The sequence below is a fragment of the Neolamprologus multifasciatus genome, chromosome 3 (genome assembly GCF_963576455.1).
Source record: "Neolamprologus multifasciatus chromosome 3, fNeoMul1.2, whole genome shotgun sequence".
Taxonomy (NCBI): domain Eukaryota; kingdom Metazoa; phylum Chordata; class Actinopteri; order Cichliformes; family Cichlidae; genus Neolamprologus; species Neolamprologus multifasciatus.
The window spans coordinates 47348638-47364766 of NC_140441.1; the positions used below are offsets into that span (position 1 = coordinate 47348638).

General features: G+C 41.6%; 2 protein-coding genes across 6 annotated transcripts in view; both read right to left on the bottom strand.

Moving 5' to 3' along the window:
• Positions 1–16129, bottom strand: part of LOC146523714 (protein NLRC3-like) — a 48380-nt gene that overhangs the window by 26897 nt on the left and 5354 nt on the right. The gene's annotated exons all lie outside the window — the stretch shown is intronic.
• Positions 6928–15982, bottom strand: LOC146523716 (protein NLRC3-like). Of its 5 annotated transcripts, none has more exons than XM_085153960.1 (5): positions 14216–15982; positions 12528–12704; positions 10589–10780; positions 8261–8431; positions 6928–7582 (listed from the first exon to the last, which is right to left on the bottom strand). In XM_085153960.1, the coding sequence occupies exons 1-5, from the start codon at positions 15814–15816 to the stop codon at positions 7576–7578; spliced, it is 2148 nt and encodes a 715-aa protein (XP_085010086.1). In that variant the 5' UTR covers positions 15817–15982; the 3' UTR covers positions 6928–7575. The 5 variants fall into 5 exon arrangements, with proteins under 5 accessions (XP_085010086.1, XP_085010085.1, XP_085010088.1 ...); XM_085153959.1 differs by having other exon boundaries at positions 8258–8431; XM_085153962.1 differs by lacking the exons at positions 8261–8431; positions 10589–10780 and having other exon boundaries at positions 14216–15981.

The window sequence follows — 16129 nt, forward strand, 5'->3', positions numbered from 1 at the left end:
GTGTCCTTGGGCAAGACACTTCACCTACCGCCTACTGGTGTTGGCCAGAAGGGCCGATGGCGCGATATGGCAGCCTCGCTTCTGTCAGTCTGCCCCAGGGCAGCTGTGGCTACAACTGTAGCTTGCCTCCACCAGTGTGTGAATGTGAGAGTGAATGGGTGGATGACTGGACGTGTAAAAGTGCTTTGGGGTCCCTAGGCGGGACTAGTAAAAGCGCTATACAAATACAGGCCATTTACCATTTTACCATTTACTTTCTTGGCTGCTACTTCAAAGCACATTGTGCGCTGTCTGTCCTGCGTGCTGCACAACAACATTCAATATTTAGTATTTACTGCTGTTTACACTTAGGTAGATTAATGCGATGGTGTTGTGTATAGTATGTTGCTTTGTTTTGTTTTGTTTTTTTTTGCTTGTTTTCTATTCTTTTTCTCTCAACAGGTGATCCCGGAGATATTTTTTTCCCCCCTTTCTCAATGTCCCTCTCCCCTTCTGTTTTTCTTTTCCTTCCTCTTTCTTTCTCCCTTTCCTATCCCTCACTCATGTCTGTCCCGTCTGTAACAACTGAAAATAAAATAAATAATAAAAACAAAGGTTGATCAAATGGACCAATACGGCAATGCCATGATGATCCATTTGGCAAAATAAATCCATTGGGTATCCTTGTTGGTCTTCAAACAACAATTCTGACGGCTAAAGAACCAAATGGGACAGGCAAAAAAAAAAAAAAAAAAAAAAAAACATTGATTATTGTGCACTATTATTTTTGTTCAAGGACAGCAAAAAATATAAAACTCTCTCTCAGCTTGTCCGTTGCCAAAAATGAACACTTTTGTGTATGTTCACAAAATGCTGTAAAATGTATATTTATTAAAACATTTATCTACTTTTACCGACTTTAAACCGACACTTTAAATTAGCTCCAGTCCTTTTCATCAAAACCAAAATTTTATCTAAATTTAGTTTTTTACACTTTAAATCCCAGTTAGGTTATATATTACCAGTAGCTTTTCAGATAAAACAGTAATAAAGTCCTAATGGTTTCATAAATCTTCATTTTTTTTTTCATATAAGCATCGGGGACAAGGCTGTCTTGCAATTGTTGAGGTCACTATAGTGTGCGCCCTATTTCTTCCAGGATCACTCTTCATTTGTAGGTTTTAGTGGACTCCTACTACTGTGAAGTGGTTTTCATGGGACAGGGGCTTGTATTCCAAGATCTGGGAGATTGTAGAGATGAGCAGGGATGCCCTTCTTGCCATCTTTCCAGAAATATACGTGATCTGGAAGCTGTTAGTCTTACTTACAGCAGCAGCACTTTCTGCACCTGCAGAAACTCCAGGACACATTTACTAACAGTGTTTGTTGCTGTGTGTGCTGCAGCTGCAGCTTTGAATTTTTTTTGAGAGCTAATATTTTGGCTATGGTGTCTTGTTATGAAATGTACAAGAGTAAAAGTGTCAGCATGTGTGTCAAAGCTAAGTTTGACTGGGAAACTCAAAGCTCAATAACCTGTATCAACAAAAATTCACTGCAGCCTGTGTAATATTTGATGCATCATAATTTATTCCAGTCTATCTTGCAAAAACACGTTTGCGTTGCAATGTCATGCACAAACACACAACTATTAGATCCTTAAGATCAAACCTGCGTCATTCTTTTGGTCCACTGCAGTGTAGCAGTCAAACAAGAAGAAGAAGAAGTGAAGTGGCCCAGAATGGCCAGGATAGAGATCAGAGGGTTAATGCGTAAAATGTATAAAAATATTATTGATTACAGGATAATAAATTAATGTTAATATCAACAATAAGCTTTTTACTCTGAAGTTACAAGTATAAACACTGCTGTTACATTTACACTTAAATTTTTTACTATAAGAATGAAAACAAGTGAAAAACATTTTATAATAAGTTTAACTGGAATTCTGTACACTGAAAAACAAACAACACATAAAAAACACAAACAAACAGCCAGTGCCTTCATCTGTCCATTAAATGTCAAATATCACATTGACCCGTAGTCCCTGCTTGTCAGCACATGCTTTTAAAAAGAGCTCCATGTCCTCTGCAAACTAAAAAACAAAGAGGAAGAAGTCCCTCTACACAAAAACACTGCAGATGACAGGCCAGGCAAACATCTATTGACCTGTTTGAATGCCTCCTCATCATGTGAGCCTTGAAGTTGTTTTGTAAGAAGACTAAGATCACAGTGAGGACATTTCATTTTCATGGACTTTCCACAAGCCACAGTTTCATTTAGCACAGAGGGTAGAGCATATGAATGTTCTACCCAAGATTCAGAAAATGGTTTAGATGCTGGAGACAAGACATGGAGAGGGAGACGGGGCTCCACGGAGAGTTCAGTGGGGAGCAGTCCTGAATGCTGACATGACAATAATTGCTTGCCATATCCCCACGCTGTATGACTGTCATGTTACAGACAGGGCAGTGAAAGTGCACCGGCATATCATTTTGTCTGTAAGAGAGGAAAAAAAGAAAAAAACAACAACATGTAATTTAAATGTGGTTGTATAGAATGCAATCAGTTTATCTAACAATCAGATTGTACATATTAACAAAAATATCCAAGCCATCCTCAATAATGAAAGTAAAATGGTGTGGATCATAAGAGCTGTCAGGAAATGTGGTGAACAGGAAAAAATATTTAATGAAAACACTTTTTTCTCTTGCTGATGAATGAACTGAACTGTACAATGTGAAAAGCAACTTTTAAGTCAACAAAGACACTGCAGAGGTGCTGAAAAGAAGTGCATATTTATAACTTTAACTATGAGGTATATTTAATACCAACATACCTTTGAAAGGCAAAGCATTTTGAATGTGTCCATTTATATGCTGCTCAATCTTTGCCCTGACAGTAGGGCTGAAAGTGGGGCACAGAGGGCAGTGAAACAGCCAACACGTGGTGCATTCCTGCTATTCTGGCTTGGAGGCAGAACTCCAAATTGATATTTGCATCTAAAACAGACAGAAAAACAGATAAACACCATATACACATTTAAGTTCAGGTTTTAGCAGAAATAACACGTTACAGTTAGCATGTAAGAGATTTGGGAGAAAATTCTTTACAAAAACACAATTTACAAGACACTTATTTGTGACATACGTATCTATTGACATATAACAGACAGTTGAACAAAGGCTAACTAACATCTGGGCAATAAAACTGAATGGAATAGAGAATATTAGTATTTATACATATATAAAACTCTGTGACGACCTTTACAATGTTTTTGCAGGTGGAATGAGAGACATGAATAAAGTGCAATATGCAGTAAATGGAACAATGTGCATTGATGTTACAGATCGTGAAAAGTAGTGAAGTGAATTTGTTCATAACAAGCAAAAATCAAATACGTTTGAAACTGACCACTAAATGCTAACCAGAGGTGTCAAAAGTGCACATTCTTACTAAAGTTTAGATACCTCGGGGGTCTGACCGTTGTTGTAGCGCTAACAAAGTGCCAACGTAATGAGTGTAAGCAAACTAGATGATTCCTACAATTATATAATTATTAATGGCAAATTTAGACATGAAAGACTCTGTAACAACCTTTACGATCGACTTGCAAGGTTTCCACAGTCGATGGCTGTATCCCAATTCAGGTTCTGCAGCCTTGAAGTTCGCAGCCTCAACGGTCCATGAAATCTGAACATCTGAACTCTGAAGCATGAACTCTGTGTCAAAGATTCAAGTTGCAGTTATTTATATTTCCTATCATCTTATTACTTCACTCAAAGACAAGTATCTTTGACAGTGTGTATATAGATGTATTATATATAAGAGACAAATGTTGTTCTTTCAGTATGTTGGCATTACTAAATTTGGCTCAGTGCTTACATATATGTGTAAAAACAAAATGTACGAGCTGTGAAAACTGTGTCTGATAAATGAAGAATAGACTGATATATTAAATATTCCTTTATTGGGTGAGAAAATCAGACCATGTCATAACTGCTTTAAGTCATACAGAATAGATATCAGAGCCTTAAACAGGCTGACTTCTGCTAAATGGGTCAAACTGGGTAGAAAGTATCCAAACACATAACATCCTTATAGAATATGATGTAACACTATAGATCAACTTACCTCAGAATATATAAAGCATATACACAATTACAGCGATATGATGCAACAAACACAGCAGTGCTACTAATCCAAAATACTCAAAGCTTCATAGAACTGAAACAAACATTTATTTTTAGCTCCATTCTGCTGCTGATACATACTTTAGGTTTCTGAACATTAAACCTGTTGCTGCCTTTCATAGTGTGTAACTTGAAGGTCCTGAGTACTTTCTCCCACACTGAAAACACTGGAATGATCAAATTATTTGAACATTACCTAATAAGACTGATTCAGGACAGACAATTAGTTATGTTAAACTTTCCTAGCAGTCCTTCACAAACAGGGAACAGTCTGTCTATTCTCTCCACCTGTCAGCTGCTGCTGGCTCTTCCGCTGGCTCTTCCTCCTCCTCTTCCTCACACACTGCTGAGTTTGTCCTGGTGGATCATCAGGGGTGCAAAGCCTCACAGATGATGTGCAGCAGTGGGTCCCTCAGTCTGTCCTCACTCTGGACACTTGCAGTTGTCACACATGGAAATCAAATGTGTGATAAGCTGCAGGATTCAAACACAAGTGTAACTTATAAATACATGTTCATACTTTTATTCCACAATCAGAGAGAAAGAAACAGAGAGAGAGTGCAGGACAGACAGACAGGTGACAGTCTCAGGTGTAGACACTGCTACAAACAGGAGGATTTAGTGTTTGTGTTATTACGAGTGCTAAACAAGAAGAGTTCCCAGATGGTACAGTGGACACATGTGTGACTGCTGTGATTAAAGCATCTTTCTTTCAGCTTAACGAATGAACCGTCAGCTCGTTCAAACACACGTTAAAGTCCGTTTGGCTCGACACCACCGAACAGAGGCAGCAATATAACATAGCTAACATTAACAGTGCAGTGAATCCTGCTTGTGCCGTGATATTCAGGACTGCAAAACGAGCAGCATCACTGACTTTCAGCTTGCTGTGTTTGTGGATATATGACTGACTTTAATTATCCATAAAATCATCACATTCTCTGTAGGATTAAGGTCGACTATCTAACAGCGTGTATTTTAAAGTAAAGGCTTTAAAACCAAGTAAACACTGAAAGTACAAACATCACTAATGTCACATAACTTTGCCGACATGTGGCCAACAGTAATGTTTTTATGTTCTTTATTATTAAACATTTGCACATAAATAAGTGGCATAATATTCAGTACTTACTTTAAAAGTTTACTCTTCGGCCGCCCCTCTTCTGCCGTATTTTGCGGCAAAATTATCCACACCCACCGCCGCGCTATGGAGTCTGGGATATGTTGGGTCATGAAGTCTACACCGCCACATCCTTAAAATTCAGGGAAATGAAGGACGCATTTGAAGGCCGCATTTTGAGCAGCCTTTGAATTGGGACAGCCTTCATCGCGTCGCTGTGACGTAATCGGCCTTAAAATGCGGCCTTTGAGGCTGCAGACCCTGAATTGGGATACAGCCCTTGGCTGATTGTGACCTACACCCGTTTTCACACCGTGGCTCGTGTGATTAGGCAGAGGATCAATAGGGAGACCATGACCCTCTTAGGGGGACACTCACACGGGACCTAAACCTGGGATTCTCCACCAGTCGCTCTCAGAACTGAAGAAACTTCTTGGATAAAATGTCTTCAAGAAATTTAAAGCAGTTCAGACACTTTTCTTTCCCAGCTCCTCAGACTGTCCACCCTGTTAGCTTGGTTAAGTAGCCATGAAGAGTAGAAGGCCAAGTATGAGTTTCAAACAGTAAACACATTTATTTTTAAACCCTGCAAATAAACAACATTAACATCAAAAGTTTTACATTTCCTAAATTTATCCCACAATCTGAATATAACACCCACTTCCGTACATTTGATCCGCTGTGTTAAATATGATTAAGAACAGAATGCAATCATTTGCAAATCCTGTAAACCAGTATTTTAAAAAAAGTGAGAAAATGTAACATTTAAAGAAAAATATTAGCCCATTTTGAATTTGATGGCAGCATCCTCTCTCCAAAAACGAAAGGCTTTGTGATGTTTAGTGCTGGACCATGTTGGTTAATGTGTAAACTTCTGAAACGTTCAACAGTTTCCATTTTGATTAACCTGACCAACATAGAACATAGAACACCTTTGAAGTGGACCTTGCACCACTAGTTTGGCACAACACCGGCGGCCGCCTCGGGTCTCTGCTCCTCCTGCCTCACCTTTTTTCATCCACCTGTTGCCTCTGTGGAAGCTCCTCCATAGCCACCACCAAACAACTGACTTATTTTTACACATCGACCAGCATCCGGCCAATCCACCACCTTTCATTGTTTATACCGTTACAAAAAAAATAAATTACAAAACATCATCGGCCCATAAAAATGAAAAATCACCATCGGTATGCCCGATGGCCAGTCCAGCTATGGTCGTGCCATCAGTTAACCCTTCACGTGGCAGCTGTGACACGCGTGCCCAGGGTTGCCGACCCCTGCTCTAAAGCATCTGATTTGGATTCCTGAGATCAAATATATTTTCCTTTGGCTTTGTTTTCTTCCCATTTGTGGCTTTAATGTAGTGTTACATCCTGTTTGTTTGCTTCCATCTGTATACATGTCCAGATTCACTGTTATGTTTCTATTCTTACATTGCTGTGTGATCACTGTTCCCTCTGCTAACTGATGTGACCTTTTGTATCTTACACTGATACTTGTCATATTTGTATCTGCGCCTAAAAGATAAAAAGTTTCCCATGCTAAAACACAGCTCCACCTCCTGCAGTTATCCCTCTGAACCACTAGATGTCTCTGTTATCTAAATGAAGACGTGCAGCACAGCAACCACAGCAGCGCTCAGATCACACGTGTCCTGTTATTATGTATAAAAGCATGAAACAGGTGAGACAGGTGGGATCAATATTAATGTTGTGGAAATATATGAAAAAGCAACAGAAGAGTGAAAACATTTCGTGTTTCTAGAAAGATCTTTCAGCTCATAGCTGCTCACAGACTGTATTTACAAGTGACAAACTGCAACTCTACAGTACATCTACAGTATATATCAAATATATTCTGTATTCAAATCTATTGAGTGATGTTTGAAAGTCTTTCCAGGTGAGTTTGATCCAGGAGGGTCTGAAGCCAGAGTCAGACAGAGACTGTGCAGAGACTGTAGAAGGACAGAGCAGCAGCAGAGCAGTCCAGATACACTGATGATCCTCTGTCAGATCCAGAGGGACACACAGGGATGATGCTGGACTCTACATTGTGTCTGACAGTGGAGCTGTTCTCAGAGCAGTTCACTCTGCAGCACTGACAGTCATCTGCACTTCTTCTCATTCCTCTGTCAGTCACTGCTGGATGAAGCTCTCCTCTCCACCTCCCAGTAACATGGCCCAGTCAGAGCGTCTCTACACACAAGCTGCTGCTGCTTCAACCTCTCTGGATCATCAGGACACAGCTCCTCCTCTCTCAGCACACACACCGTCCTGTTTACCATCATCACCACCTGCAGAGAGAAGAAGGAAGAGCAGAGGAGATAAACGAGTGTTTCCAGAGACTCTTCATCAGCTGTCAGTCAGTGATGCAGCACATCCAGTATAAAGAGCAGCAGGGACTTCAGTGCTGGGACTGTACTAGGACTCATTGTTGCTTCACTTTTTCTAATCTTTGGATTTTTATTGAAGTTGATGAAAATGTTTTTCCCTCCTAGTTTGAGTTTGGACTTTCATTCATTAGAAGAACCTTGGTGTGTCCACTCTGAGCTCTGTAGGAACCCCAACAACAAGCCCAACAATCCAGATGGATGGTTCCAGCTGTTAACTGGAGGAATTCCATCCAAACATCTGCTCTCACTAAATTCTTCCTCACCTACAGACTGTGTTCTTCACTGCTTTAAACTTGGAAATGAATGCAGTCATTGGTCTGCGTGCTGCTTTGTTCAGAGAGCTGATTGGCTGTTGACAGCGTTTGATCAGAGCGTGTCAGCCGTTACTATGGTGATCATAAAGGTCAGAAACAGGAAGTGTTTGTGTCCAATCCTGAAGCCTGTCACCATTCTCCTCTCACAGCTTCACTGAGAAGCTGCAGCTTTACAGGAAACACTGGATCTTTGTTTCATACTGACTGTGTTTAGTACAATACTGCTGACAGCACCACCCACTCACTCCATCACTCTACTGACCACAGAGTCTCCAGTCTGTAGTCTGGACTCTGCTGAAGATCAGACAGCTGCTTCACATCTGGATCCTTCAGGTCATTTTCCAACAGGTCCAGCACTCTCAGATGGGAGGGGTTGGACTTCAGCGCTGCTGCCAGATAATCACAGCTGATCTTTGACAAACCACAGTAATTCAATCTGTATAAAGAATGAAAGATGTAAGTTTATTAGACAAAGTGTGAGCTTGAAATAATTCAGTGTTTCATCATCTGTTCAGAGCTGACGAAGGTTCAGAATGTAGAAGTTTAGAAAATAGAAACTCCAAACAGCTGAAGCCAACAGGAAGCAGCTTCAAACAAACACAACAAGAGAAAAAACTCTGAATGTTTCACATTAAAGTCGTACATTTATCATAAAAACAGGAAAAAGACTTGAAAAAGTCGTGTTTTTCCTTCCAGGAACCACAAGGCTTCACTTTTAAAGGTGAAGTGTGAAAGAAATGGACATGTTTGAAGTCCAACACCTTTTTCCAGTCACATTATTAAAGCAGACAAACTAAAAGCTCATTTTCATTCCAACAACTCATCTTCTGACCTGGACTAACAACACTGGTCTCTATGTGCAGCTGGCTGTGAGACCAGTGCTCAGGGAGCGTCTACAAAGTGCAACACTGAAAGAACATCATACACTAATTTGCTTCCAGCACTTTCACACAAACATCTACTGTCATTATTGTCACCAAACTCTGTGGATCCTTTATTGCAAATTTAAATGGGATTCAAATGATCAGACAAAAGAGGGTTATGAGGAAATATGATGAAATGTTGTGTATTAGCAGCAAGTTATTGAATCATTTTCCTCAGAAACCAAACAAAATGATTGACAAACATGTTTTTACAAACTCAGTGTTGGACTTGGATCAGCAGGATAAGCTGATGTTTAAAGGCATTTGAGTCTCGCTGTATGAGAGTCCAGTTATTACTCAATATTTACGGATGAAGTTCTTTCAGTGTTGCACTTTGTAGACGCTCCCTGAGCCTCACAGCCAGCTGCACATGGACCAGCTGACATTACCCAGCATTAGAGGAGGCTGTAAAAAAAATGGATTTTCCTATTTAAATGGTTTTAATTTGAATAAAGCGATGTTGATTCATTCAATCCTGAATCGATTTTTAATATAAATGTATTTTGCCAGAATCTCAGGTTAAAGCTCCCAAAAGTATTTCAACAACAACCAAACAGATCAAAAGTAAATGAGAGCAGCTAAACACACAAAGATGGAAACACAGAGCGTGGATCGTTCACTCGACGGCATGTACACGGACACGCCGTCGGGGCTGAAAGTGGACAGCTCACAGATCCTGAAGCTGCAGGTTTCATCTGTCTCCAACCAAAACTGACTGAACCAGCAGCAAAAGAAGATCCAAACTATGCTTTATGTTTGATGAACATCGTCATGAATTCTCTCTGACTTTGACGTTTACTTCCTGCACAGCTCTCTCTCTCTCAGTGTACTTCAAGAACAGCTTACCTTCAAAAATCTGTTTTCTGCATTATTCACTGCTTATTACGCACCAGTCTGCTGTTGTGTTCACTGCTGTCGGCCTCCGAAAACAAAGCCTCATTTCTGCTGTTCAATACTGAAGAAATTTAAACCTTTTAAAATGATGACAGATTACAAACTCTCAGCTGTGTCTGTAATCAAACCTCTGTACCTTTGCTTCACTTCAGCAGCATCAGCTCATGTTCACATGTTGATTCATGGTTTGCTTCAGTTTTTGATCGACTGCAGAATAATTTGAAGGTTATCTGCTATAAAAAGCCAGAACAGGAAAATCTGCTTCATGTGTTTCTGTTTGATCCTTAGTGACTTTGACACAAAGGCCTCTGCTGTGATGATCACACCTCTGATCAAGTCTCACAGTGTCAGCTTTGTTTTTATACATATGGATATGTGCTGATAAATGATCAGAATTATAATATTTCCCACTGTCTGCTGTGTGCCGTGACCTTTGACCTGCTAAAGACAGTCAGCTGTGGATTATTCATTGTTGTGTCTGATACTTAGAACTGTGAGGAAGAACACTACACAGTTAATCAGGGTCCCCTCTCTCTGAATCAGGAAAGGTGGGCAGGCCGCGTGTGGGCCGCGGGCCATACGTTGAGTATCACTGTTTGAAATGTGAACATTGTTCTGCTGCAGTCAATGGACTAAACCAGAGAAGAAGAAAACAGACTTTACCATGAAGATCCTCAGTGTGGATCAGTATAATATCAGCCTGATGTCTGCAGTTTAGTGTCAGCACAACTTTCACATCATATTCATCTCAGCACAACTAAAACATGCTGACTGACCTCAGAGTTTCAAGTCCACATCCTGGACTCTCCAGGAAACCACACAGATGCTTCACTCCTGAATCCTGAAGCTTGTTAGTTGAAGACCAGTAGTCATTACTCAGGTCCAGCTCTCTCAGATGGGAGGGGTTGGACTTCAGTGCTGCTGCCAGATAATCACAGCTGATCTCTGACAAACCACACTTCCCCAATCTGTATAAAGAATGAAAGATGTAAGTTTATTAGACAAAGTGTGAGCTTGAAATCATTCAGTGTTTCATCATCTGTTCAGAGCTGAAGAAGGTTCAGAATGTAGAAGTTTAGAAAATGGAAACTCCAAACAGCTGAAGCCAACAGGAAGCAGCTTCAAACAAACACAACAAGAGAAAAAACTCTGAATGTTTCACATTAAAGTCGTACATTTATCATAAAAACAGGAAAAAGACTTGAAAAAGTCGTGTTTTTCCTTCCAGGAACCACAAGGCTTCACTTTTAAAGGTGAAGTGTGAAAGAAATGGACATATTTGAAGTCCAACACCTTTTTCCAGTCACATTATTAAAGCAGACAAACTACAAGCTCATTTTCATTCCAGCAAGTCATCTTCTGACCTGGACTAACAACACTGGTCTCTATGTGCAGCTGGCTGTGAGACCAGTGCTCAGGGAGCGTCTACAAAGTGCAACACTGAAAGAACATCACACACTAATTTGCTTCCATCATCCAACCTGAAGAGGAAACAGAGACGCCTCCCCTTCAAAGTAAAAGCTGCTCCTTTTGGACACAGTATCAAAGAAAGTCTAGAGTATAACAAAGAAAAGACAGAACAAAGTTTTGGTTGTTTTTAAATTGTGCAGAAATGAAACTACACTAAGCTCAATTAGGTGACAGACATTTCATCCCATGTCAGTTTGGCCTCATCCTGGGCCGGATTATCCAGCACACACTCTGACCAAAAGGCCCAGGGGCCACACACAGCTGGGCTCCATCCAAGAGACAGGAAACAAACCAACACAATAATAAAAAGCACCATGTGATCTTCTTACATCTTCAAGACAAACGTAGTAAAAACATGAGCATATTTGTTTCCTGATAAAATGATGTGACAGGTAGAACAGAGTAAAGTGGTGGTGTTACAGCCTTTCTCCCCTCTGCTGCCGAGGCTGTTAGTCTCTCCCAAACTCAGCTACAGGACTTCCAAATGAATGAAAGCAGCAGAAGTGGCTTTACAAATGAAAGAGGAAGAGGAGAAGAAGAGGAGAGGGAGGCCACCCTGACCATCACTCCAGCTGAAAACATCACACTTCCATTAAAGTTGGTGAGAAAATGTTGAGCAGGATGAGCTGCTGGCTAATCTGGAGGCTGTAGCAGCAGCTCACAGTCACAGTGGATTTCCACTCATGAAAAAGCTCTGGCTGCTTCATTTCTCATCTCATATCAGAGACTTTAAAGCTTCACTGAAGCTGTACTGTGATGCTTCCATATTCCAGTGAGGCCTCCATAATGATTTCAGCTGTTCTGTACACACACTGTGTGCCCTGTATGGCTCAAAGTCTCTGCAGCCTGTTTTTATCTGCTATCATCAGATCTTCATCATCCTCATTCACATCCCTCAGACACTCTACAGCCTCATCAGCACTGACTTCATCTTCACTGACTGATGGAGCACAACATGAACCTGTGGAGGCTGAAACACTGTCCTGTCAAACATCTCCCCATCACCACTCCACTTCTGTCAGCCTTTAAATGAACCCTGCTCAAGTCTGTCACTTCTGTTTGGAGCCAAAAGGAAAAACTGTTTTGTTCAGTCGTTTGGAAAGACAACATTTCTGAAAGCACTCAAACTTCTTCACATTTGTCTTCAGACACATCCTGAACATTTAGGAACTAAAGAAAGTTTCAAAAATCAATCAAAGACCTGAAATATAGAAAAACAACAACAGCCGCAGTCAGTGAACTCACCTCAGAGTCTCCAGTCGACAGTTTGGACTCTCCAGTCCAGCACACAGAAGCTTCATCCCTGAATCCTGCAGGTTGTAGTTTCCACTCATGTTCAGCTCTGTCAGATGGGAGGGGTTGGACTTCAGAGCTGAGGCCACAACTTCACAGTGAGACTCTGAGAGTCGACAGTCAGTCAGTCTGTGATGATAGAAAATATAAAATGTGTTATTATAAAAGCAGAAAATATGCATTATAAACACAGACTGAATGTATATGAAGACAAAACAGAGTGAGGTCTTAATCTGATGAATCTGCTCTTCACATCTGTGCTTCAGCTCCTCTTACTTTCTTTGACATGACACAACGATTGAGTCTCTCTCAGACCTGCAGACTTTTAATGAGAATCTTTGTTTGGCTTTAATCTGCAGATGAAGGAGGAAGATGGTGTCACATTTAGGCTTCCATAATGTCCACAGTCTGTCACTGAGATCTGATCCAGAGTCAGAGTGAAGACACACATTTGGACTGTTTCCTGTTTTGACTCCAGAACATTTTGAATGAGTTCAGCTCAGTGAAGAGTTCCAGCTGGAAAGATGATCTCTGTTTGCTACCTGCTGTCAGGTATGACTGTTCACGTCCACACACAGGAAAAACCTGCTGACTGTTACCAAACGGAGCAGAAATCTCATCACTGGACAATAATGATGAATGAACTCAGAGCTGCTGATATCACATCTGATTTCAGGGGAACTAAACACAGAAATGTTTGGCTCATTTTAGCTTTCTGAGCCATTATCTGCTGGTGTGTCGCTAGTTGGCACAAAATGATTTGTATTCCTGTTCAGGGCTTCAGTGTTTATGAGTCCAGATCCAGGTGACAGCAAGTCAAAATGATGTTACCTGTCTGTGTCCAGCAGCAGCCTATATTCACTTTGAATATTGTTATAACCTGACATGGATCAGTTTGTCTTTGATTGGTTTGTAAATGTCACTGTTTCCATTGGACCTGAGTGACGGTTCAAAGACAGAGAGGGAGAGAAAGGAGAGAGAGGATGGAGACAGCAAAGAGAGAGCAAACACAAACAGGTGAGAGTGGACAGGTGACCAAGGTCAGCAACCAATCAGAGAGCTTCTGTTTGACCCACAGTCACTGATGATGACTGCACATAACCAAGCAGTGTGTTACTCTGATATCAAATATGGATCCTGCTCTTATAAAAATGATCATCAGATGATATTATTGTGTTATTTTGTAGCTGAATACGATGTTTGTGTGATTATCAGTGAAAGAAGCAGTGAGGAGGATGGAGAGAGAGAGAGGACAGAGGGTGAAGTTAGAAACACTAAAAGGATTTTTCATGGATTTCATGGATGATTTGAGTGATTTCCAGCAGGACACTTAAACATGTCAGTGGATGTCCTAAAGAACATATTCACTGATATGAAACGTGTCATTGAACAGGATTAATATCAGTGGAAACATGGTGGAAACAGCTCTGACTGCATGGATGTGACACACTTCAAATCTGTTCTCCACTCTTGGATTTGGGATCCATGGAGCTGCTGCAGAGTCTGTACAATAAAGGAATGGTGTGGAAGGTTGCAGCGTACGGACACAAACACTTTGTGGTTACAATCTGATTTTATTTTCAAAATTAAACTACTAACCTACACTGATCAATGATGTAAATGATCACATCTGGACTCACCCAGCCTTTCTGCAGTTCCTCACAGCTGGAATCAGTCTCTGTCGTCCCTGCCATGATGTGTTGTACTTCTGCAGGTCCAACTCATCCAGAACCTCCTCTGACATCTGCAGCATGAAGGCCAGAGCTGAGCACTGGATCTCAGAGAGTTTCTTCTTTGATCTGTTCTCTGACTTCAGGAACTCTTGGATCTCCTGTTGTACTGAGAGGTCGTTCATCTCCATCAGACAGTGGAAGATGTTGATGCTTCTGTCAGGAGAGATTTCATCACTGTTCATCTCCTTCAGGTTGTTGATGACTCTCTGGATGGTTCCTGGACTGATCTCTGTCTGACCCATCAGACCTACTAAGAGTCTCTGGTTGGCCTCCAGACAGAGGCCATGAAGGAACCGAACAAACAGGTCCAGGTGGCCATTTTTACTCTGGAGGGATTTCTCCATGGCTCGTTTAAGGAAATCATCCAGAGAGGACTCGTTGTAAGTGCTTTCCAAAAAGTCCAAATAAATCCCCAGCACCTCTGTCTTCCTGTTGGTGAGACAGTTGAACATGCAGACTGCAGCCAGAAACTCCTGAATGCTCAGATGAACAAAGCAGTAGACTGGTTTCTGGAAGATCACACACTCTCTTTTGAAGATCTCCGTACAAACTCCTGAGTACACCGAGGCCTCAGTCACATCCAGACCACACTGCTCCAGGTCTTCTTGGTAGAACATGATGTTTCCTTTCTCCAGATGTTTAAACGCCAGCCTCCCCAGCTTCAGAAGAACTTTCCTGTCAGCCTCCGTCAGCTCCTGTGGACTCGTCTCATGTCCCTCATGGTACTTGTTCTTCTTCCTCTTTGTCTGAACCAGCAGGAAGTGTGAGTACATGTCAGTCAGGGTCTTGGGCAGCTCTCCTCTCTGCTCTGTAGTCAACATGTGCTCCAGAACTGTAGCAGTGATCCAGCAGAAGACTGGGATACTACACATGATGTGGAGGCTCCTGGATGTCTTCATGTGGGAGATGATTCTGCTGGACAGCTCTTCATCACTCAATCTCCTCCTGAAGTACTCCTCCTTCTGGGCATCAGTGAAGCCTCGTACTTCTGTTAGCCTGTCAACACATGTAGGAGGGATCTGATTGGCTGCTGCGGGTCGGGAAGTTATCCAGACGAGAGCCGAGGGAAGCAGATTCCCCTGGATGAGGTTTCTCAGCAGCTGGCTGACTGATGACTTCTGTGTGACATCAGACAGCAGCTTCCTGTTGGTGAAATCCAATGAAAATTTGCTTTCATCCAGGCCGTCAAAGATGAACAAAAGCTGAGAGACAGCCAGCTTCTCTGCTGTGACCTTCTGTAATGTTGGATGGAAAACATGGAGCAGCTCCAGAAGACTGTACTGCTCATCTCTGATCAGGTTCAACTCCCTGAATGAAAGCAGAACCACCACACTGACATGTTGGTTCTCCAAGCCCTCTGCCCAGTCCAGAGTGAACTTCTGCACTGAGAAGGTTTTTCCAACACCAGCCACGCCGTTGGTCAGAACCACTCTGATGGCTCTCTGTTGGTCAGGTAAGGCTTTAAAGATGTCCTGGCACCTGATTGGAGTGTCATGGAGGGCGTCCATCTTGGAAGCTGTCTCCAGCTGCCTCACCTCATGTTGGGTATGAACCTCTTCACTCTGTCCCTCTGTGATGTAGAGCTCAGTGTAGATCCTGTTGAGGAGGGTTCTACTTCCTGTTTCATCACTTCCTTCAGTCACACGTTCACATCCTCCTCAGACTGATCTTATGTTCATCTAAAACCTCCTGCAGACCAACATCTGCTGAAAGAAAGAAAAACAATGAGACTGAAGAGAAAGAAAACTCTTCAATGTCTGAACAACACAAGAAGTCCAGTTTTCAGAAATGAGTCCATCAGCAGACAGATGTTCAGTCTTA

What these genes read in the sequence shown, in the direction of transcription:
- LOC146523716 (XM_085153959.1), bottom strand. Translation starts at nt 15,816, where the DNA reads ATGGACGCCCTCCATGACACTCCAATCAGGTGCCAGGACATCTTTAAA. An exon ending in AGGAACTGCAGAAAGGCTGG is followed by an intron (nt 12,705 to 14,215) that starts GTGAGTCCAGAT and finishes CTATCATCACAG; the next exon opens with ACTGACTGACTGTCGACTCT. An exon ending in TGTCGACTGGAGACTCTGAG is followed by an intron (nt 10,781 to 12,527) that starts GTGAGTTCACTG and finishes TTCTTTATACAG; the next exon opens with ATTGGGGAAGTGTGGTTTGT.